Source organism: Phoca vitulina, unplaced genomic scaffold (genome assembly GCF_004348235.1).
Source record: "Phoca vitulina isolate PV1807 unplaced genomic scaffold, GSC_HSeal_1.0 scaffold4, whole genome shotgun sequence".
NCBI classification, from domain to species: domain Eukaryota; kingdom Metazoa; phylum Chordata; class Mammalia; order Carnivora; family Phocidae; genus Phoca; species Phoca vitulina.
Genome location: NW_022589707.1, coordinates 53,049,027 through 53,074,195, shown reverse-complemented (window position 1 = coordinate 53,074,195; position 25,169 = coordinate 53,049,027). Strand labels below are relative to the sequence as shown.

Sequence of the window (25,169 nt, the reverse complement as noted above, 5' to 3'; positions counted from 1 at the left end):
ATGAGTCACCACAGATATGGGGGGGAGGTTAATTTTATGAGGTCCAGGAAAGATTCCCTCAAGTTTATCTGTCCTGGAGGGATGGTGTGATGATTCAATCACAAAAAATCATCGTGCAAGGCAAGCCAAAAAGAGCGTTCTAATTAGGCCTTCTGATCTACAGTTCAGGTAAAAAGTGAATTTATTTTCCAAAGTTTGAGAGTGAAAAGTGGACACTGTTAATAATATGCAGGGACAATAAGTGAATTGTTCCAGGCAAATGGGGACTATCCCAGTATCCTAGGGGTTCTTAGGTAGGTATCAACCTATGAGCTCTCCGCTATAAAGCAACTTTGAGGTGGAATGCATCAAAGACTGGCAATAACTCAGTGTTAGAAGATGCTTTATTCATCTCTACTGGCCTTTTTAAGCGGGACAGGAGGCCACTTGTCAGGGCGGGTAACAAGAAAAGCTACAGCATCTGCAAAATGGGGCCTCTTTGGTTTGAAAACCACCTCATCAGTTGGTTATTGTTCCTTGGAACCATAACTAATACAATAACCCCTTCATGACACAGTGAGAAATCCCAGTATGTACATGTACACAGCAAATGGGCATTTGATAAACATTTTTGATCAAGATGTTCAGGATCAGGGAAGTCCAGAAGTTAGCAGTCTGCTCTGCCTTGATTTATAAATTTTGACCATCCTCCTGCCTTACGGGCCACAATTACACTTAGTGATTAATTAAATGCTTCATTTTATGGTAATAGGCAGGATTGAACTTACACACTCATTATATTAAAAAAAAAAAAGTATCCTTGCTTCCCACTGTCACCAGCATTCTTAAGGCTACTTCCTACCATACTCTTTTTGCATAGAGTCTGTGCACTAAATGATAGATTATTTTAGCCTGATACACCACATCATATCATTCTCTAAGTGTGTGTTAGATTTACATGGGTTAGTCTTATTTAGTTTGAGTGCAGGGATCACTTTTTATAAATCTGTTGTATATTCCAAAAGGTCTACCTATGGAATGCGACATTTAATTTGAATGCAGAAAGGGGACAATCAGCTGATTTTAGAGCAGTGTTTAATATGAATTTGTGGAAGATTCATATCGGGATTTTGAGAGATTAAATCAATGGATTTCCCAACATAGAACAAACTGAAATGAATAATCTCAAGTCTCTCCTAATATAAACGAATTAATATTCACTCAATGAATAAATCGGTGTGCAATGCACTTTTCCTTTGGGATCTAAATTATCCAAACATTTATTTTCATTTTTCTCCTTGCTTTGATTTTAGAAATACTGCCTCAGGGTTTCTACATAATCACAGTTTTTTGTGAAAATAAGCAAACAGCAAATTGTGCGGAAAAAGTCATTTTTCAGTTGATTCTATTTCATAATTTTGATACTGAATTTCACAGGTAAGCATGCAAAATAATTAGAATGGCAACTTTGTGTGTTATTTGTAACATTTACTATTTATGAGCTCTTCATGAAACAAGTAAAAAAAACAAACAAAATTGGAATGTATCACATTTGGGCCTGGTACATATCTGAGAAAAAAATTAAATATAATAATAGATTCTTATCTCTTCACATGCTGCCCTCTCAATAATGAAGCAAAAGTTTACTCCATAAGTGAATGATTCTAAACAGGCCACCTTAATCTGTATGTGATTGAATACCATAATGCAAGGAATAGATTTTGAATCTGCAAGAGATTTGGCAAGTCAGAGAAAAATATTCTATTTCTTTTCATTTAGAAAGTTCTTAGTGTTTAGGCTTAAGAATACGGTGAGAAGGTGGTGGAGAGATGCCCATTTTATCTTGATAGCCTAGTTTAATTAATTAAGTATTGTTATTTAATCCAGCATGTTTGTTAATTTTTTTTTTAAATCATCTGAAATTATCACTCTTAAAGAGTTTAAGCATACCTTCAGTATGTTTGTGTTTTTATGATATGTTAATCACATCTGTCACTTCAAATTTTAAAAACATGAATGGAAAACAGCAGTTCACTGCTTGACATGGCTTGTGTAAAGGGACTGTTTTTATTTGTTAACATACACCTAAATAACGGAGTTATTTTCAAAATAGCCAATAAGCTGGTTATCTAAACAAACTTTTCTCCCTGCAACAATAATTGGGGCTCTGCAGACATAGTGTTTATGCATAATGTTTATTTTTTTCTTTAATAAAGCCATTAAACTACAGGGTAAAACCAAGAACAACCTATTAATGAAGAAACTGCAAGTAATATGAATTACTAGAAAGCAGAAAAAGCTGCAGGTTTTACCTTTTTAATTCTTACGTATAACAAAGTACCTCCTGTGGTATGTTTACTAACACTTTAAGAATAAAAGGATCTAGATGTTTTGGAAATAGTGGTGACGGTTGCACAACATTCTGCATGTAACAAATGCCACTGAATCACACACTTAAAAATGGTTAAAATGTCAAGTTTTGTGTTATATTATACCACACTTTTAAAACAAAAAAATTAATTTAATATTTATGATTAAGTATACAGTAAAATATTTCTGCAGTATTGAAAGTAAGATAGCATTTTAAATTGTAGTTTAAAAAGTAGTGCCACCTGCATTGTCTTTTTTTCTCCCATTTTTTCCCCAGGTTTTTCTTCCTCCAATTAAATTCATGTTAAACTATAGGACAAGTACTTTTACTAGCTCTTCAGAAAATTAAAATGTACATAAGAGGTCACCGTCCCCTTTGCAGTAATGTGACATTTAAAAAAATGAAGATTTCTATATAAAATAATTTCTATGCTTTCAGTTCTACTTTCTAAGTTAAAAATCTGTCTGTTGCTTCTTCTGAATCATGTAAATTCGAATTTACTGTGCCTTAAAAGTTTTCTGGAAAATCTATTACTTTCAGAAATCATATCTAATAGCATAAATCATGGGGGGCAGTGTTTACAACTTTCTGACGAATTTGATCATACATCTGTCTCTTTTGGTAGCATTAAGCTATATCCTTCTCCAGTAGGGGAAAAATAAAAATTAAAAACAAAAACACCACCACCAACAAAGTGATACTTCAATCATTTTGATTTCTAAATGCTTAAAGACATGGAAAAAACATCATAGCCTGATGTTGCTGTGTTTAAATAGCACTTGATTTCTTTGTCAGATTTTTCTATAAAGACTATTAAAATGGTTAAAGAAATGTTTTAAGTAAGACTGTGTTTCAGCAAAATGTGAATCATTGTTACATACATTTTTAAGTCATTAGAAATTTAAATCAAGAAAGTAGTTAGGTCCAAGTTACAGAAAAAAGTAGAGTTTATGAATTTGCCTGTGATCACATGACATCTTGACACAAGGACGTTTTTGTTTTGCCACGAGCCTCAGCTTCTCCTCGATGAAGCCAATGAGTGACAGAGGCATGGATGCTGGCTCCACATGGAAGTCCCTGAAATAATTTAGATACTCCCTTCCCCAAATTTCTTCCCAATATAGTTGCTGAAAAGATTAAGTGAAATAATGTATTAAGAGAGATTAGAACATAAAACTAGAAAAATGTTTATCAGATGTCCTGGGACCTAACTTACCAGAAAGAGAATAATACATCAGAAGTGGGAGAAGGGCAGCAAAGACATTACTCAAGTGCTTTGGTCATACATTAAATGATTAAAATGATTCAGATGGTTAGAAGCAAGTCAAAAATTTAGGCAACCTTTATCTAAGTTTCAGATATGCCACTTTAACTTAATAAACCTTAAGTTTTAGATATGTCACCATCCAGAGTGATCACAATAATACTTTCAGGGTCTGGACTTTTATTTTAGATTTAAATTTTGAGCCTATTTAATTTGCTATAATCACAAATTTCATAGTCTGTTTTCTCAAACCATAATTTCAATACATCTAAGTGAATTAAAATAATTTCAATACATATAAGTGAATTAAAAATGTCTTCCCCATAGAAACATAAATACCATTTTAGAATGGAAGTAAATAAGAATATTGGAGTCTATGTGCAGAATAAAAACAAACAAAAACCTACCCTACATATGAATTCCTAAACCATAGCTATTTTCTATATAATTTAACATTCTAAAATCATTATTACTTCTATAAAGTTGCCCACTCTTCTTACACTGTATTTTTCCATAATTTTTTTATAAATTAATCTTTCTAAAGGAGTCTCATGTTAAAAAAAAAAATATATTAAAGTCAAGCCCTGAAAGTACTAGTTCAGTTCTGAGTTATTAGGCCAAATTCTTCAGTATCATGTCCAACACTGATATTTTCTGGAATCTTGGCTATTATGAAATTCTTATCACAATTGCTTAATATGCTCAATAGGCTTTTTAATTTCCTTTTATTATTTTGACCTAATTTCTTTCTTTCTTTTTTTTTTTTTACAACTATTTTCTCCTTCTTCATGTCAAACTCCAATTGGAAAAGAGCTCACTCACTTATTTTTAAATTTTACTTTTTCTCTTTTAAGATACCCAGTACGAAACAAATAGCCTTCTCTCTAATGTTTTGTCCTTATATGCTCTTGAAAGTATTGCTTGATAGACCAAGTAACTCATTTTAGAAACTCCCATGATCTAATTAAACACTGTAACAGTGGGTAAAAGATTTCTGTCCTTGTCGTATAAAGATTAGTTGACTCATATTTTAGAATTGTTCTTTTGAGTAACAGACATACTCTGTAATCCTCACCTAAAAAACAGGAATCCCTTACAGATGTTAAGATCGTATAGTAACAAGTCATTCTAGCACAAAAAAAAATTTATTTAAAAAATATCTCTCTGGCTTGGACAACAGAATTAACTGTGCTACTACTCCGTAATTATCACACCTTACTTTTTTTCTCTCATTACCTAATATTTACATGAGGGGTTATTAAATCATGTAAAAGCTTGATGCCATTACCAGATGCTTTAGTGGAACAGGCGAACTTTAATAGAATGCTTTCAGTACCATTTCTAAGAAGTAAAACTATTTCAATGGTAAACAAAAATGTTCTTCAGTAACTTCTAATCCTACCTCCAACAATAGAACATTTTTTTGCCCATAGGTAAATCAATCAGTGTTTTTACTAGTGTCTTCATCTACATGACAGGCTGAGTAACAGCACCCTCCTCATGCCCCTCCATAGCCACGTCCTGATCCTGGGAACCCATGAATGATATTGACTTCCAAGATATGATCGAGTTAAAGATCTTGAGAGGGAGAGATTATCCAGGGTAGACCTTAAATGAAATCACAAGTGTCCTTAGAAGAGGTAGGCAGAGGAAGAACAGACTTTAGTAGACAAAGGGATGTGACCACAGAAACAGACATTGGAGTGACCAAGCCAGGAGCCGGGAGCTGGAAGCCAGAAACGTCAGCAGCCTCTAAAAGTGGAAGAAGTTAAAATGGGATTCTCCCCTGGAGCCTTTGAAAAGGAACAGGTCCTACACACACACTTTGATTTTAGCACCTTTAGACTCATTTTGGATTTCTGATCTTCAGGACTATAAAAGGACACATTTGTGTAGTTTCAGACCATTAACTTTGTTATAGCAGCTACAAGAAAGTTAAAACAATCTGTAAAAAGGAGGTTCAAATAAATGACCTCTAAAATCCTTCTAGGATTTGAGAGAACTGATCTGCACTGTTAGCTTTGTGGGTTTTTATTTTTCAGCATTTTTCATAGGCATAACTTACAAAAAGTCATTTTTAATTAGTTATTCAGGATATAATATTCTTTGATTCTTTGTTGGAATCAGTCTCCTGGGTAATAGCTTGTCATGATCAAGAGGTGGCAAACATTAGGGGAGATATTTCTTTTAGTTTATTTTACCAAGTTGAAGGAAAATGTTATATTTTTAATTAATTTTCTATGTTTGAGTAGCCAATTCAATTAGAAATTCAAAACACGAGAATCTTGCAGAAATCAGCTGCCAGATTTATTAATCTATCTGAAAATAAAAACAAGCAAACAAAAAGTAGAATAAAAACAGAACTTAAAAAAAAAAAAGAAAACTTTGGAATACATTTCCCAAAAGAGTTTATAATGCAATGTTTTGAACCCTTCTGTATTGGAAATATCCTTAATGTTGGCCAATTACTCATTTTGTTTTGTGAGTCACTACCTTAAGCAGAAAAATAGTTTGTCCTTAAATATTATATAATTAATACCAGTTCTTCCTTGATCCCTTAAGATAACTCATAGTCCAATTCTTCCCCAATGGGAAATTAGAACTAGAACTTTAAAAAGAAAAAAGAAAAAGGAAAAAAAAGAAAAAGGGGAAAAAAAGAAAAAGAATCCTCAATACAATTTCATTTAGATGATATTTTAAAGACCCACTTTTAATTTCTCCTTCAATTTCTCCAAATATGTTAATTCTCTTTCCAATAAATCTTTAGCTTAATATTTTAAAATTTGTTTTTATTCTAAGTGCTGTAAATGGCCATATGAGCATAGTGGGGGGGGGAGTTCTCATTTTTAAGGCATACTTATTAGCCCATAATGGGCCAAATGATATATATAAGGTATATGCAGAACAATCATTGAAATCACAGGTTACATACATACGTTGAAATTAAAATAGGCCCTTTTGTAGGATTAAATGTGAGTAGTATTGATTACGGTATGTGGGTTTCCCAATAACCGTTCAGTTTAGATACGTGAGCTGTGATCTGTGCCACGCTGGAAAATGGGGTAGCCAGGAAATCATCTTTCGACAATCTTTCCTGTGCTCGTCAAGAAATGCTTTTATAGGTTCATTTTGGCTTTGTGTTTAGGATTTTTTTTTTCTTAACATTTCACTGTAGGCGCTTAAAAAATGTTGTTCCTCTGGGATATTGATGGATTGGACAAAATTCAGGCTTCTTGTTTGAATGGTTTAGCAAGCTATTCAAAGATATTATAACACCATTTACTTTTTTTTTTTTTGTCCAAGGTGAATGAAACAACATATCCTGCTTTCAATTATTTTCTCCAAATGCCAAACACAAACAAAACAAAAACCTTTGAAACTTTAAATCTTTAAGTTCTTCTTTCAAACAATCCAATCACATTTACACAAGTGTCCAAGTGTCCAAAACAAGGTGAGTATCAGCGCCAGCACTATGTCATACAGCAACTTCCTCAGCTTCTTCGACAGTTTGTAAATTTTCTATTTCACCAAAAGTTACAAAAGTTTCCACAGTTTCCCTTAGCAAGCTGAAGCTTACTCTTCATTTGTCAATGTGCATAAAAGCTGCTCAGAGCATAGCATGGCATAAGCTATTTTTTAAGCAATAAATGGTTGGAGTCATCTATTTTGTCCTGAAATGCTATCTGTAGTTCACTGCATTGCTTATAAATGGTCATAGTAAATTCAGCATGAAAGAGAATATTACAGAAAAGACAGCAGCAGAAGCATTAGCATTATCTAATATTTATATATGTTATCAACATAACACAGCAGTAAAAGGTTTAAATGCATATCAACGGGTACCATGTCTAAAAATTACTATAGTACCTATTTAGTGTATTGGATATTTTTCTTAAGGAGTGCTTGTTGTATCTAGAACAGCACAGTATGTGATTTAGTACAGTTAATTCTTATCGATTAAATAATGTTTCTTTATGTACTCAAGGAAGTGAGATAGATTTTTTTTTTTTTTGCTTCATTGTGATCCCAGATTTAACATTTAAATGAAGATCTCAAAGGACCATGACATATCATTATTTAACTGAAATGGGCTTCAAAATATTTAAATGACAGTATGATTTGCGTCTCAACAGCAAGGTGGCACCAGGTACACGGAATGCTACTGGCCTGTGACTCGCTTTGGAGCCAGAGTCCAAAACTGTGCCCCTCATTTACAGTCATGGTGATCACTCAACTTCAGAGAGAATTACCCATTTTATGGTTATCCTCTGTGAGTCAGATAGAAAGCAAAACAAAACAAAAAACAGCAAATGCGATCTCTAAATACCTTTTTACAACAGGTGCAAAACCAGTCATTTCTAACAGGTAAACTGCCATTTACAGTAGGTTTTTTTTGTGTGTTTTTTTGTTTTTTTTTTAAGTTTTTTTTGTTTTTGTTTGTTTTTTGTACACCTTGCAGAGACTCAGAAATGAGAGGGGAAAATGCCCAAGGCAAATAGTCTCCAAGTGGATATTTACACAATGTGAATTAACTGTACCATAGATACCCAGAGAAAATGAACATTTTCTTATGTTGTTATGAAATCAAATAAACATGATATAGCTTCATCATACTTAAAACCTGTAGGACCCCATCCCAAGCCTAAGTAAAAAGTAATCCCCATATTCCCCCACCCATTCACCCATTATCTTCCTGTTACACAGAATAAATGTTTAGATTACACCTACCCACCCTCAAATAAAGTGCGCAGTCCATGGCAGACCATAGAATAATGCAACAGGAAAGCCCCTTTTTGTGTATTATTATTTAAAAATAAAATACAAACAACAAAAATCAAACGAAGATTGAAGAGAACTCAGAGAGTCTCTGCATCCTGCAAAAAGAGGAGAAGCGCGAGGAGGCCCTGCGTGACTGTCACTTGTGTTAATACACGTAGCCTTCATTGTAGGGGTGGGGGTTGCAGCAGCCCCCTTCGGGCATGTAGGCCATGCTCTCGTCAAAGTGAGACAGAGGCACCGTGTCTTCTTCATTGATGTGACGTTCCATGTCCGTCTTCAGCAGTGGGCGCTGATTATCTGGGAAGGCCATGGAGAACAGGGCTTCTGGATCACAGACAAATTTGTAGACATATCTCTCTCCGGCCACCTGATGAAAATACGGAAGAGAAAAACCCATCCTTATGTATGGTGACGGATGTTAACTAAGCTTACCAGGGTGATCATGTCACGATATATACAGACAGTGAATGACTAGGTTGTGCACCTGAAACTGACATAAGGTTATATGTCAATTAACCTCAAAAGAACCACAATCTTCACAATCCCCAAATGGGGAAGAGCAGGGAAAGAAAAGAACAAAAACATGGTTTAATATGTCAGAAAGGAAGCATAACAAAAGGAAAGCAGCCAAATGTTAAAAGATATCCATGAAAGCAAAAAAAAAAAGTCCTTACTTTGTGCAATAAACTTCAGTCCAAGAGAGGGAAATGCGGCCTTGAGTAATGATTGACCTTGAGTAATTACATTCATTCCAGGCACAGCTAGAAAGCTTAGCAGTTTGCTTGTTTTAATATAAAGGTAAACTTACATTGTTATTTCGGGGGGGGGGGGAATCAATGATTTCATGCAGGTATCTCACAGTGAAATTTTGTGTCCTTTGCTTTAAATGGTTATATCTTTATTTATAAAATAACTGGACCTTTAAGGTGTAGTGAGTGTCTCCCTCTTAATATTACATTTCTGAAATTGTAGAAAACCTAAACTTCCAAACCTTAAAAGAAAAATGTGCTGTGTTCTTAATAAGACAAGACTAGTGACTCACTGATTCACAGGGTGAACTGGTTCTTTTCTTTCTCTCTCTCTTTTTTTTTTTTTGGCACTGTGTATTCTCACCAAAAAAACAAAAAACAAAAAACCCAAAAGATGCATAGCCTTATTTAAATGAAAGATGGATCAAGAGGACAGCATTATCTTGGGTACATCACTTTTAAAAATGAAGGCAAGATGCATTAGACAGAAGTTAAGGATGTGTGTAAAGTGTCAAACTGAAGTAAGAGGTGTAAAAAAGTGAAGGGAATTTAAAATATACAATGCATAGGGAGGAAATGAGAAAAAGAAATGTGAGAGCTGCCTGAAATAAAGGAGAAATACCATAATTTGTAGGGAATGACATGTCCCAAACTTAAATTTTGAAGACTAATGTTTCTCTAGGAAATTATAAACAATTGAGTGAAACAAATATGCAACCCCCCCCTCCATTAACAGACAAAACTGAGGTTCTCAAAAAAACAGGGGTGGGTTGGGGGTGGAGGGTGGGAGGGGGTGTGTGTATGAATACAATTCTTTGTATTGACATTGAGGTAAACCTCCATGTGTATGCAGAGATTAGTAATTTTAGAAAAGCGAAAATTATTCAATGCCTCTGGGTTCCTATGTATCAAAAAAAGGCACTGCTGGTTGCTTTGCCATGGAGAATGTTAAGTTCATGGTTTGTAAACTATCTGTATATGTTTGGAAAATAACAATCAACTATCAAAGAGTGCTACTCTTCTGGACTCAAGATTTACAACACTGTTTTGTCCTGGATGTTTTAGCTTATAAGAGGAGCCAATTTAGAGAATCCAAATAATCTGAATATTCTTAGGTTTGAATACAGTGAACACTTAGCTTTTATGAATTTGTACATGTTTCTTTTTTTTTTTTTAAGATTTTATTTATTTGACAGAGGGAGACACAGCGAGAGAGGGAACACAAGCACGGGGGAGTGGGAGAGGGAGAAGCAGGCTTCCTGCTGAGCAGGGAGCCCAATGCGGGGCTCGATTCCAGGACCCTGGGATCATGACCTGAGCTGAAGGCAGATGCTTAACGACTGAGCCACCCAGGCGCCCCTTGTACATGTTTCTTAATCGGTCCTCAGTTCCCCTTTTTTTGTGAAACAGAGGTGGGAACGGCTTCTTTGGAAAGCCTCTTGTAAAACTGAGATGGAAGTCTCTAGGACATTGCACGGCAAACAGAGAAGTTAGTGTAAATTCATTTACTTTAGTCCTTTATAAAAAGGAAACTAAGTTCATAAAGGTGAAATTGCCATAAAAATAAAAACAGGCAATATCAGAAACAAAGCTAAGATATGAAATCCTAGTTTTCCCTTTATTTCTTTATTCAAAGCTTTTTGAGAAAAAAAAAAAAAATGGCCTGCAGTCCTTAGAGCTTTTAATAACCTGCTTTGTTTTGTTTGGAGCCGCAGAAAAAGAGGTATTTGCTTCAGGCTACTGGTAGCTTTTTTATCCAACCTGTTGCTATTGGTTATAATTAGAAATGATTTGATAAATCACTGTGGGGAATTAAAATGTACAGCATGCAATCAAGATTATAAAATCTCTTAAGGAGTCTGCCTTAACTCATGGCTTCCTACGATTTTTCATACGAAAAAAACATTTTTGGAACTACTACTATATTTATGAAACTATGTTAAATGTCACGGAGTTTAGAACAAGCGCTGATAATTACCAAGGGAAATAATGTCTTTCATTATTAGTAATACAATTACAATCTAGAAAATGCTGTACATTAAATATACCCAAATCACAGTGCTGAGATAGATAAAACATGAATTTTTTTTTTTAGGGGAGATGAATTGGAAGTGAACAAGGAAGTATCTTTTGAACTGTGCTTTGAAAGACTAGATATTTAAATTATGTGTTAACCTTTTAAATCTCAGAAGTAACATAAAAAAACTGGCGGAAAATTAAAAAAATTATAGATTAAACCAAAAGAAATAGTGATCTATCATGATATCATCCACAAATAACTGCTGTTAAAATATGTGCACAGATTTCTCTAGGCATTTCTAAGTTTTGAAATACAAGGTCACACATGTACAATGTAAAAGCCAAACTCCATCATTTCTTATCTCCTTCAGAACTACTGAAATAGGCAGGGTTTTTCTACATGTTTAGATCCATTTGATTATTTTTATTTCAATTTCTAATCTTTCCAGGTAATTGTCCTGAATATACACCACACACATATATAATTTAAGTTTAGAAACAAGTGTGGTCATACAAACATTTTCCCCTACACACTGAAAGATAAAATTCCACATCATAGGGTTTTTTGTTTTTTTTTTTTTAAGGACGGCGTAACTACCCTCTGAACGACTCTGTTAGGAGTTGCTTAACCATTAGAATGGTACAGATGTTGGGTACAATCAGAAGGCAAGACACTCTATACAGAGGGCAGGACAGCAGTGACGCAAAGAGGGAGTCACAGGTGCGTCAAATGGCAGCAAGGAAAATGGCTCAAGGCATGTGAGGAAGAAGAGTAAACATGTCTGTAAAAATGGTGGAAAGCCTTCATTTTTGGGCTCATTACAAGTAGACTTCAGTTTTGTATGTTTCACCATCAAACAACCTATGTTTTCTTATATTATGCAGCAACACGCCAAAAGTTCTGTCGCATACAGACGCTTTGCTAGTCTATCTTAGCTGATAAAGAAATAGTTGCAGGGGCGCCTGGGTGGCTCAGCCGTTAAGCGTCTGCCTTCAGCTCAGGTCATGATCCCAGGGTCCTGGGATCAAGCCCCGCATCGGACTCCCTGCTCAGCGGGAAGCCTGCTTCTCCCTCTCCCACTCCCCCTGCTTGTGTTCCCTCTCTCGCTGTGTCTCTCTCTCTGTCAAATAAATAAAATCTTTAAAAAAAAAAAAAAAAAAGAAATAGTTGCAAATAGTTTCTTTTACCTTATTTCATTTAATAATGACAACAACTTGATGAAGTAAGAACACCACCATTTAGCAGGAGAGGAATCTGTTCAAAACGGTGATCCACAGAGAAGGCAGCGTGCGAACCTAAATCCTGCGTGCATTTTCCTTGACATCTGCGCACCACTGCCCAGGGGACCTGAGCACCTACAGCACCAGCCCACTGCATGGGTCAGGAATTAGCTAGACAGCGAGGGAAATGAAAGGAATGGAATGCGTCTGAAAGGATTTGGCTGCAAATGGGAAAGGTGGGTTGGGAGGAAGGGAGGAATTAAAAAAGGACCCCAGGGTTGAGGTGGAGAAGACAGGGGAGCAGGTAGGTAACGGTTATATGTCTTGAAGGTGAGATTCAGGGAAATAAGAAGTGAGTAATGAATTCAGCCTTATCTTTCAAGCATCTTGGGCACTGTAACTTCTGAGAGCTGGCAAACTCCAGAGCACCGATTCCCTTTGGTCTAAAAACTCAATGAAGCTGTTTCCTCTATTCTAGCATGTTTCATGTAGCAAATGGTCTGGTTTTTCTTGGCGTAACTACAGTGGTATAAAAATATGCCACAATCTGCAATATATAACTAAGTTTGTGTCCCCCACATGAACAAAAGATGCAAAATAAAACAGTAATGTTTACAAGAGATAAATCATAAACTTAGTTCACAGCCTAGACAATAGGAATGAATACACATGCAAGGCTGAAGGATGTAACAATAACAAATATCCGACGTTTTATCTTTATTCATTTATTCATTACCTTCTTCAAAAATTGTATATTTTGTTCTATGTGGATTCCATTTGTTTCATCATAAGTTTTTAAAAGCCACCTTCAAATATTTAGAGAAGCTCATTTGAAATAAAGTAAAATACATTTACCTTAACTTCATTCACCAATGAAATAACATCAAACACTTATTTTTAATAAATGGTTTAGGTAACTAAGCTGTCAAACAGCAAAACCAGGGAAGACTTCAGACAAGAAGGGGAAAAGTAAGAATTCAGTTAGTATTGGAATCCATAAACAAAAGCATTTCAAAATTATGTAACTGTGGAGAATGTAGCAGACTATCAACAACTTCTGGGACTATATGGGACTATTAATACTGAAACAACATTTTTTACCAAATACGGTAAAGTTGGGACTTCCAAAAAGTCTACTAGTTTCTATAAGATATTATTACATAGGTCTATAATGCCAATGGATTTATAAATAGAAAGGCTTGTCATACACCCAAAACCAAGAGCTAAGCATATGTTAAAATGAGTGAAAACCTTGCTTCAGCAATGCAATGACATGTGGCTTTTAAAGTATGACATGCAGATTAATGTGCAACATTTCAATGAATTTTAATGCTGCTGTAGCTGCTCACCTTTTGCATGATTCCTTTCTCATAATAATAGCGAAGCGAACGGCTAAGTTTATCATAGTTCATAGCTGGCCTGTTTTTCTGAATGCCCCAACGCCGGGCCACCTGCCACCAAAACAGAATTACATTGTACTGTTAAGTATTACCTTATCAAGATATTTCATAAAACATTAGTGAATTAATCAGTTACTTCCAAATCTTCCAAAACACATCCAAATTAAAGACATAAGTAAAGAGGCAAAAGCTATCATGATCTGAATTTTCCTGTGTCCTGGTTTGCTTTTAAACCAGGCGTGCAGTGATCATTCTGCAACTTCACAATAGAATTCTTTGTCACTATTGTTTTGGATACAAAATCAAATGGAAATAAGGGGATGTGTTTACAGTGGGAATGAACAGGCTGCGATTCACCAAAATGAGGCAAGTTTCCCATTCTGAGATATACTGCCTGTTTTTTCCTTCTTAGTTTTTCTGATAAAACCTATAGACCAAGAACAGCTTAGGGATCTCTTTGTAAAAGTGTTTTCTAAGGTCATGATAAACTAAAGAAAAAAAAATATGCTGTTTGCTACAGAAGGAAAGAATGAACAAGTGGCACCGTATGTGTAACAGAGGAAAGAGTATACAAATTCATAATCTGAACTGCAAATAATTTTTATTGCCCGAAGCAGCATCAGAATAAAACTGTAAACAATACTAAAGTGGAGAATTAAGCATTCATTTAGAGAACAGTAATTGGATACTAAAAATAAGAAGGAAGTGGGAAAGGTCACCATGTACATGAATCCACAAACAAAAATCTCTAAAGCAGAATGTCCACTTTGTTGTTTAGTGAAAAACCTCAGAGCTTCTGAGGAGGTGGCTTTGGAGGAGCAACTTCTCTGGCAAAGCCGAGTTTTCCAAAGAACCCTCCTTCCTCAATGTATATATACATACCCCCCACACCTCACCGCCACCCGGGGCTGGCTGAAGCATTACACTGAACCATGCAGCGTGCTTCTGCTACCCCAGCTAAAGTCAGGTTCTCATTAATTTCCGTATTTTATTCATCTGAGCAGAAACTGCAGCTGTCGTGCATACCTAGGCAACCCCAAGAGAACATTATCTAATAGGGTTAGTGTTTTCCTTCATTTCTATGAAATTCCAAGTTGTTGCTATGTCACATATCCTAAAATAGACTGCTTTTCAGAGAGATCGTTCTGTCTCTCTCCACTTTATTAGCAATTACCTTTTCCCCAGGGTTTTTTTTCTTTCAAAAATACTGATCCTTGCTATTTTCTCCCTCCCTAATTTGTATTTCCTGAATGAAGATACAATGTAATTTAGCCACATGCATCAGGATACTTCTTTAAGAGCAGAGAGATGTGATGTAACGGGAACATGACTACGTATCCAAGCAGTCACCATGGCAGGCACACCCGAATTTTCCAGAGATAAACTTCATTTTAATCTAAGTGTTCAAAGCAATAGTGCAATGGGAGGGTGGCAGTAAGAAATGAAAGCCATACTATCTAAATAAAATGTCTTTTAAAAACCTAACAATGATTCATTGTTTGCGTATAACACCCAGTGCTCCATGCAGAACGTGCCCTCTTTAATACCCATCACCAGGCTAACCAATCCCCCCTCCCCCCTCCCCTCTAGAACCCTCAGTTTGTTTTTCAGAGTCCATAGTCTCTCATGGTTCATCTCCCCCTCCGAATGCCCCCCTTCATTTTCCCCTTCTTACTATCTTCTTCTTCTTCTTCTTTTTTTTTTTTTTTAACATATAATGTTTTATTTGTTTCAGAGGTACAGGTCTGTGGAACCCTACATCAAAAACTAATGATGTAATGTATGGTGATTAACATAACATAATAAAAAAAAAAAAAAAAACCTAACAATGGACATCAGCAAATCTTTAACAGATTTGGCAACTGAAGAGCATGCTAACCTCGAAGGGCCATGAAAATAAACTCTTAATATTTCCTTAAATTAAACACCAGTTTCTGAATACCTTTTCATTTATAAATGATTCTCCTCTAGAAATTCACCAGGATGCACCCAGAAAGTAAAATACTTGCAACCAACTTTAAGACAACCCTGTGGAAGGCGCCTAGGTGGTCTAGTTGGTTAAGAATCTGCCTTTGGCTCAGGTCATTATCCCAGGGTCCTGGGATCGAGCCCCAAATCAGGCTTCCCGCTCAGTCTGCTTCTCCCTCTCCCTCAGCCCCTCCCTCCCCCCCAACCCTGCTCATGCTGGAGCGCGTTCTCTCTCTCTCTCCCTCCCACAAAAATAAATAAGTAAATAAAAATCTTAAAAAAAAAAAAAAGATAACCCAGTGGAAGTCTCTAGGGAGAGAAAGATGGTTTTTTTTTTTTGTTTTTTTTTTTTTGGATACCATAAGCAGATTCTGACTTTTAGGATGCCAGTTAATTCTCAGCACAAGTGGGTATTAGGAGACATTTTAAAAGAATAAAATATATTCTTAGAGGTGTTTGGATTTGTTCAATGTCACATTCATCATAAGGGGAAGAGGGACACACCAAAACACCTCTGAGATGCAGACAAGTTATGCAAGGTAAGTTCTAGAAACCTGCTCTACCACAGCGTGCCCACAGTTAACAATACTGTATTGGACACCTAAAAATTTGGAAGACGGCAGAGCCCACGTTAAATGTTGTTACCACAAGAATAAAAACAAAAAAAGACTGAAACTTAAAGTCAACAAATAATACAACTAATTTCCAGGAGAGGTTAGACCACCTACCAACTCAGCCCACTCAGCGCTCATGTGGGAGCCACCCATCACTACCACCTCCAGCACCGCTCAAAGCCAGCGCAGCGTTCTCAACATGGAGTGGGTGTTGTGCTGGCAACACTTCCAGTGACTTCCTTATGATACGCCTTCAAGTGAAAACTTCGACTATTAGTAAGGAAACCGAAAAGGCGACTACACTATAAAAATCTCTCTTGGGGCACTTGGGTGGCACGGTTGGTTAAGCAGTTAAGGGTCGAGCTCTTGACTGCAGCTCAGGTCAGGATCTCAGGGTCGTGGGATCGAGTCCCATGTCAGGCTCTGCGCTCAGCGTGGAGTCTGCTTGTCCCTCTCCCTCTGTTCCTCCCCTCACGTACACTCTCTCTCTCAAATACATGAATACATAAAATCTTTAAAAAAAAATCACTCTTACTGTCAAACGAATTAAGTAGGAAAATGTAATAGCTCAAGCATTAATTGATTTTTAAAAATCATGTTTGAATACCCAACAGTAAACCTGGAAACCACAATCAGGTCCTGGTTATCAGAGTTCCTGGTAACTCTTCTAGCTCAACAAGTTTGAATAACTTTGAAAGACTTCTTCTCTGAGACCTAGAGATGCTTTACTATGTTAATAATTGTTCCCTGAGACAATTCCCTAGCATCTATGATGAATTTGAAAATAACATCTCATTATTTCAAATATCTCAAAAAGAGAGATGTTAAAGAGCACGTGCTTGCTAACGTTACCAAACACACTGAGCAGATCATCAGCCCAGGATGACAGCCTCACTCAATATCATTTTAAACTGCAAAATGAAATAGAAAGAAATGAACCAAGGAGTATCTCCTACAAGAATGGCTTCAGAGGCACCTTCCAGGAGCCATGCTGAGAGAGACCCTCAAAGAGTTCCCGTGTGGTACAAGGAGGAGGGCGACCGTGGGCCACAGAGGCTAGAGAAATTTCACAAAGACTTCCCAAAGAATAAACTTAAATGGCACAGCCATTGCCTAATGGAGGCAACTGCAACAGCGAGCAAAGAGGCATTAGAAATGTGATGTTTCATTGTGAACAAAAGCCTTAGGAGGCTTAGTACTTACTGAACAACTACCACTGAGTTAGTTACTTTTTGGAAATGGTCTACTGACTCTGAATCACCTGGCCCTTTTTTACTTTATGAGTCTTCCACAGAAAAGGTATCTAAATGTTTGTTGTATTGAGCAGAGGTAATGGTATGCCTTTCGTGCATTTAAAAATCACAGAAATTCAGAATCTGATGAAGTTAATGGTCATCTGTTCAAGTCTTCTATTCTTCTTATTCAACCTGAACATCATGAAAGTCAACAACTGCTAAAGAACTTAATTACATTCATAAGGATTTTATTCTTCTGAGATCAATAGTGACCAACATAATTCAGTAATTTTTTCACCTTAACAAATATATGGGAAAAATAAAAAGTTCTGTTTCTGCTCACTTCATTTTAGTTGTAGGTAAAGGGAAATAACTGATATAAATTCCTGTTGAATGTACTCAGTTCTAGGATGAACCAACTCTTGCAGTGATTATTAACATGTGTGATGAGGTGAAGAGCATACACTCCCATCATGTTAAAGGGCTTGCAAGTTACTTTACATTAAGTGTTTCCAGTCTCCCTTTGTTAGTGCTTCACATTTTTACGGGTCTTTCACTTACATCATTTAAGCACATCTACATAAAAATGAATTTCCTTTGACAGACAAATTAAGCCTTAGACACACTATGAAATTCAAATACCCAAATACTTAGCCCATACTAGATGATGGATATTTTCAAATTCTGATATCGAGCCCTCTGTGCGTGTGTGTTTCATTAGGGCAATGGAGATGCAAAGCTAACCCTCTAGACTACTAGTGTATTGATATAATCTGAATTAGACATAATTATGCTAACCAGCTCCTTTTATTTCAAACTTCTTTTAATACAAATTTGAATCAGACCATCTCTTAAATAAGGAAGATGACTTATTTTCTGGATATCAAACAAGGACATGTTATCTGATTATGAATGAATATACGGTTTCAGAGGGCAGAAAATTTAAGATGTATGGGCCCATTAGCCTAGGTTATAGATGTCCAGTCTACACTAATCTAAACTAATCACTTTGGGTTCAAAAATAGCTGGATATCTTCCTAGATTTTACACGTTTTTGAGGCGTTTAGACTCTACAGCCAATATGAGCAGGCATAGGCATGTTAATTGCAAGTCATCAGGGATGCCTGGGTGGCTCCGTTGGTTAAACGTCTGCCTTCAGCTCAGGTCATGATCTCAGGGTCCTGGGATCAAGTCCTGCATCGGGCTCCTTGCTCAGCCAGGAGCCTGCTTCTCCCTCTGCCATTCCTCCTGCTTATGTGCACTCTTTCTTTCTCTCTCTCTCTCTCTCAGACAAATAAATAAATAAAATCTTTAAAAAAAAAAAAGTCATCCATTGCTTTCTTGACTAATGTAAACTAAAGTCGATTCTAATAGTAGCTGAGAAAGCACCTTTAGTAAGATACAAACATTTTTATATATAAAAGTCACCTTTCTGTAGAGGTCCAAAATGCTATCGGTGGGTTATGCTGTAATAATAACAGTAGTTTTAAGCCTAAAGCTAGACCTGAGGAGAATAAAAATTGAACTGAGAAGTTTTTCAGGAAAACACTCCATTTGCATGTGCATGAGGGTCATATTCATTTCTTATTTTAAATGTAGACTTTTTTTTTTCCCTTTGCCCACTTTCTAATTCAGAAGGTTTCCCTAAAGTTTTAAAATTAAAAAAAAATACATTTTTAGCATATTAATCAATATTTGTTTCTTTATATTGTAATATATCCAATTTTCCTAACAAAAATCTACTAAACCCACCTCTTCAGGCTCAATCAGTTTAAATTCCATGCCTCGCCCAGTCCACGCAATGAAATGAGAATTAGAAGGGTCATCCAGAAGAGCTACCAAAAACTGCCAGAGCTGAAGTGATCCCCGCCGCTGGTATGTGGGTCCTTCCCGATACATTCCTGGCTCCTGTTTGATGTCTCCTAAATTAAAAAATGTTAAAGTTTCTATTATTAGCAATATTACGACATTTACATAAAATTTACATTAAACCAATCATGAAAATGTTTCAGCCACAACCACTTTACGGGTTTCTATGAAATATAACATTACCACTTTAAATAGGGCTTTAAAACAGTTAAAGGATTTAATGTAAACCAAGAACCTGTACAAACTTACAGACAACTATATATAACATATAAGGGTCAAAATATAAATGCAAACGGGTGTAGTATAAATCCACGAATGTCATTTGCTTATTAAAATTTTGTATAACTATCTTTCTGTTTTCACTCATTTATTTAAAAACCATACCATCCAATCACACTTCTTGCTTTTATTGTTAATGACATTATTCACTACTCTAAGCAACATGGAAGAGGGAGTAATTGATTTTAAGCTCTGGACATTTTATTTGTACAAATTCTGCAAACTATACTTTGTAATACCTCATTGACCAGTACATGAAAAAATTTGCAAATTTTAATGCAAATATTTCAAAGCAAATTTACTTTTATTTATTTATTTTTACAGATTTATTTATTTATTTGTGAGAGAGAGAACAGGGGGAGAGGCAGAGGGAAAGGGAGAGAATCCCACGCAGACTCGCGCTGAACCCCATGTGGGACTCGATCCCATGACCCTGAGCTCATGACCTGATCCAAAATCAAGAGTTGGATGCTCAACCAACGGAGCCACCCAGGTGTCCCATCTCAAAGGAAATTTAATTCTTAAATTCTGAGTTAAGTAATCTGTACTTTATGTAAATTAGGAAAATCGCACAGGTAAATCAGGGCATATCGGATTATCATCAGACCATCTTTTTCCCACACCTTCATACTGGCACTACCACTTTCTTAACTGGCAGCAAATAAAAATTCATTTTTCTTTATCTCTTGTTTGCATTTCAGTCACGTGAATTTAGCTTGCTAGTCTTTTTCTAAAAGTGCAATCTAAAAACACATATACAGGAGCTTTCTGTAAATCTATCTTTTTAATCAAGAAAGTCTGGTTTGTGTTACATTTATTTGTTATTTATATATAGTGTAAAAACCAGTAGTATTAAGTAGATTACAGCAATAAGGGTGTTAGTGTTGTAATTCTTCTGGTATAAATCTGGTCAGTTATTTTGTTTTTAACAAACAAAAATTCAGTCATAGCTCCTGATTATTTACATCTACCTCCAGTCAACCATCCCCAAAAATATGTGGAGTTGGTCACACTGGGGATTGAGTGTCTAGGGCCCTACAAACATATCATTGTTAATGCATGAATTTCTCTTCTCCACTATAGAAACAATTCAGACAGAATATATTCAAGCCAATCTATTCACAGTAAGTGTGAATTATAAAACAGACCAGATCAAAGCTTCTTAAAACTTTCTTTTGGTTAATAGACAGACATACACCTCTTAAAATAATTACAAAAGAACAACACTTTTAAAAACCACAACCAAAATAAAATTATTCAGTCAATAGCTGTAAAGAAATCATTATGTCATTTTGGTCTAAGCTAGATAATACAGAAGTGTCTCTTCATATTGATTTCAATGACAGTTTTATTTATCTCAGTTTTTCCTTCAGAGACTTACAAATTTTTTCATGGAGGTAACTGAGCAACTATACAGAGAGAGTGAAACACTGTCAAATTTTATAATCTCTAGATTGTTTCTGCCTATAAATGTGACGGACTATTCTAGCCTTGTCAATGAAAAAATAACCTTTTGCTTTTCTATTCTCTTGTTCTCTAGTCCTTATCAAATATAAAACTATCTTGCAAAAAACATTTTCTTAGTACAAAGTTGAAGAATATTCAAAAGTCAAAGGGAATAAATAATCAAGATAGATTGCTTCCCTAAACATTAGTGTGACTTAGGCCTGTTAGATTATATCATAATCCCACTCGTAGTTTTGAGCTCTTTTTATTTCCTTATATGTCCATACTGGTAATCAAGATTTCTTAAAATGTTAAACTCACTAAGAATGAAAAACAAAACAAAACAAAACAAAACTGATGGAGTTCATTCCCAAAAGTGAAGGCTTTATGCTTTGTCTTAAGAGAAAAGGCCGTGTTTTAAGAACTGTGACTCTGTTAATGATGCTAACTAGCACATACCACACTGAAGCTCGAAGCTTAAAACTAACAGCTACTTAGAATAAGGCCAAAAAAGTGACCCCTACGAGAGCTTAACCCTGTGACCTTGAGTGAATTTAGCCATTTAAAGGAAGACTAAGGAAACAGATCTTCCCCAAATGATCATTCTTTCTGAGAAAGGACCAGAGTAGCAAAAACCTCAGGAACAGAGTAGTCTTCAAGAAACTAATTAGAGATGGAGAAGCAATCTGAGCATGCACTTTGCTGTTTAAATAATGACAATTAAAAACTTCTGAGAGCTACCAAGTCATTACAGCCATGATCCCTAAAGTTTGCGCAATCAGCTAATCAGAGGGTCCCTGCTCATTTCCTGTTAAACAATCAAAGCAGGAAATACGGAGACCACTCTGAAGAACCACTAAATCAACTAACTGTTCACTTTTCCCCAAGCTTCCTCGTAGATGCTGACTTCTGCCACCTTTGTCAAGAAAAAAAAAATTTCTATCTAACTTGACACTTTTTTCTAAAATCTGGGACCTTTTCACTACAATAGCGAGTGATATTAAAAAGGTAATGCTTTCCTAACTCCATCTTAAGCAATTACAAAGTAACTGCACATTAGTAATGAACATCTTCCCAGGGGGAAAAAAAAAGGAAAAACAAAAAAGAACGACTAACAATCACTAACTAAATGGGCAGCTATGTTGTTCCTGTGTTCCATAATGCATCTTTTCATGAACAATAAAAGGAAAGAGGCTGCATTAGTCATCTGTGCATCCACAGTAGCATGCTTTCTGTTCTGCTTTGTTAATTATGGGATCAGCTTTCAATAAATCTCGAACAACAAGCCACATGTGCTCAGCAGGGCAATGGAAAGACCCCTCGTACTCTACACAAAGCTCAGCAAGAATGATAGTCTCTGGTAGTATCTTTAAAAATGAGATCTCTCATAGGACAAAAGAAAAAGCTTCTGAATAGGGGAAGGAAGAGAGAATTTATAAAAGGTAAAGTTTAGCAAGAGTTGAATGCATCATAAATGATGTGCATGGAAATCTTTAAGTAGGGATGTCAACTGTTTTCAGGAGAGTCAAGGGTGATCGCTCCACTCCCTCTTAAAAAAATGGAACTTGAAGCACAATGAGAAACCTACCGTCAAATTTCTCCGGGACAACACAGGTGTCATCGTAAAACTGCCTGGGGCCCTTCTCAAACATACAGCCTGTGGGAGGAAATAGGATACATTTATTCATGATACAAATGAAGCTCACAAGCAATTTAAAATACAGCCATTAACCACAAAAACTGGGGTAGAAAAGGACTTTGCCATTTTTTAGCTCCATGACCTTAGACACACTATTCAGCCTCTGTGTCTCTGTTTCCTCACCTATAAAATGGGAATGATAATGAATCACCTATCTTAAAGGGGTTGTTGTGAGGATTAACTGATTTAATACAGCAAGTTTAGAATAGTACCTAGTGCACAGTGATATATGACAAGTAGATATTTATATTATTACTACTCCAAGCACAAAGCAGGTAAACACTGCCAAACCTAGAAATTACAAGATACCATCTCCTTTTTCATTTTCTTCCAAGTTTTTTTATTCATGAGACAGGAGGAAAATCAAGATGAGTTACTTATGTTTACCTTGCACAATTACCCTGATAAACTGAAACACATTCAGTTTACCTCTTACTTCCCCAGAGAAATAGTTAGCTAGGCTAACCTCATGTTTTCATCTTCAACAGCCAAGACAGTTTTAATTTTCCTTTTTAACTGTCCTTTTTTCCTGTAACAAAACTAAGTCCACAGAAAAAAATGCAAAATAAATCAACAGCTTTTAGCAATCATTTTCTCCCCCATATATCCTTGACTGTGACCTTCACTGAATCGTTGCCGTCTTTAATTACCAGTAAGAAATTTCATATACTTTAGTCACAGTTTTCTTTCTCAGATGTACTGGTCTCTACAGTGAGTACATAACATTAACAATAGCAGTGACAATAATTACACTGGATTTCTGCTAAATTTTTGGTCCCAAATATTTTGGATTTACCAGCTTATTATACTCTTCTTCAAATATAAGCATTTACTTCTATCAGTATCACTTATGCAAAACAACCAGTATTAGACCTAACCTAAAGAAGATGCACCTATCCCATCTTACTGAGGAAACAGAACGTTTATGCCATAAACCATGCACATATTTCCAGAAACACCTTAATAGGGAATGTATCCAGAGAAGATCCTTGTTATCCATTACTTTGCAGGTATCAAAGTCCATTAGATCAAAGCTTTCCCACCATGGTTACCATGAACACATCCACAATAAAAACTCCCTTCTGTAGGCCTCTCTTGTGAAATTCCATTCTTAACAATTACTTGTCTAAAAATGAAAAATCCAGGATATATAAAGGCAAGTATATTTAAATCTACTCTCTTTTATTTCAAAACACAGACTTAGCTCTTAGAGCAAAACTGAAATTCCTCAAAGATAAACTTCAGTAGAGAGTAGTAAGGTAGACTAATCTATAAAGCACATGTTCTCTTTTTAAAGGATGTGGTTGTTGACAAAAAAAAGAATACAGAAATCCACTTTTCAGCTGTTTATGTGCATATGACTCTTGTTAACAACCAAATTCAAGATAACATGACCTGAAACATCTTCCTTTTACTTTAAAAAGATAAAGTTTTAAAATAGTGGTTTAGGGAACATAGTGATTTTTTCCATAAAATATAATGATTAATCAAATGACTGCATCTTTGGTACCTCTGATAATTTTGACTGTATTTACAAAGAATTTCAATAATAGAAAACTTAACTTCTGTTCTGCTGGGATGAGCCAGGAAGCCTTCTTGCCTCATATAAATGGAGTGGCAGCTAGGCACTTCTGAAAGAAGAAAAAGCATCAGTCAAAGAGAAGTTTGGAGCTGAAAATGTGCTGTTACCAACAGAGTGCAGACAGGAAAATAACAGAAACTGACATGAGTCTCCATGAGGGGAGCTTCTCAATGGGTAGTTAACATTTCAGACAGGGCCCACACAGGAAATGGGAAAATGAGGGGCACCTCGGTGGCTCAGTCGGTTAAATGTCCGACTCTTGATTTCGGCTCAGGTCATGATCTCAGGGTTGTTAGATGGAGCCCTGTGTTGGGCTCAAGCTCAGCAGGGAGTCTGCTTGAGATTCTCTCTCTCTACCTCTGCCCCTCCCCCAGGTCGCTCTCTCTCTAAAATAAATAAATAAATCTTAAAAAAAAAAAAAGAATGGAAAAATGAGAAGCATATCATGGCAGACACAGATTCTCTTCAACAGGCATGTAAATTCAAAGTTTTCCCCACGTTTACTAAAGGATGGCTCGCCTGCAACCCCACATGAATGTGAGAGTGCTCTTGGAACAAATGGGGTCATGAGTAAAGATACATTTGGGGCATTTGTGGGGTAAATTTGTATATCCCATGGTATTCAAAGCAAAGATCAACAAAGACTCAGTCATGGTTTATTTCAGGAACACTGTTAGAAATTATTATGAAAAGAC

General features: G+C 35.9%; 1 protein-coding gene across 4 annotated transcripts in view; it reads right to left on the bottom strand.

Annotated features, from left to right (window-relative positions):
- Window positions 1-426: 426 nt before the first annotated feature.
- Window positions 427-25,169, bottom strand: part of ETV1 (ETS variant transcription factor 1) — a 98,735-nt gene continuing 73,992 nt past the window's right edge. For 2 of the 4 annotated variants that reach the window (XM_032402017.1, XM_032402021.1), the window contains 5 exons: window positions 24,455-24,523; window positions 22,782-22,850; window positions 19,352-19,521; window positions 13,732-13,833; window positions 427-8,760 (listed from right to left, as the gene is read on the bottom strand). In XM_032402017.1, the coding sequence (XP_032257908.1) occupies window positions 8,539-8,760; window positions 13,732-13,833; window positions 19,352-19,521; window positions 22,782-22,850; window positions 24,455-24,523 (632 nt within the window). In that variant the 3' untranslated portion in view covers window positions 427-8,538. The remainder of the gene's footprint in view (window positions 8,761-13,731; window positions 13,834-19,351; window positions 19,522-22,781; window positions 22,851-24,454; window positions 24,524-25,169) is intronic. The other 2 variants (XM_032402018.1, XM_032402020.1) reach the window with 1 other exon arrangement.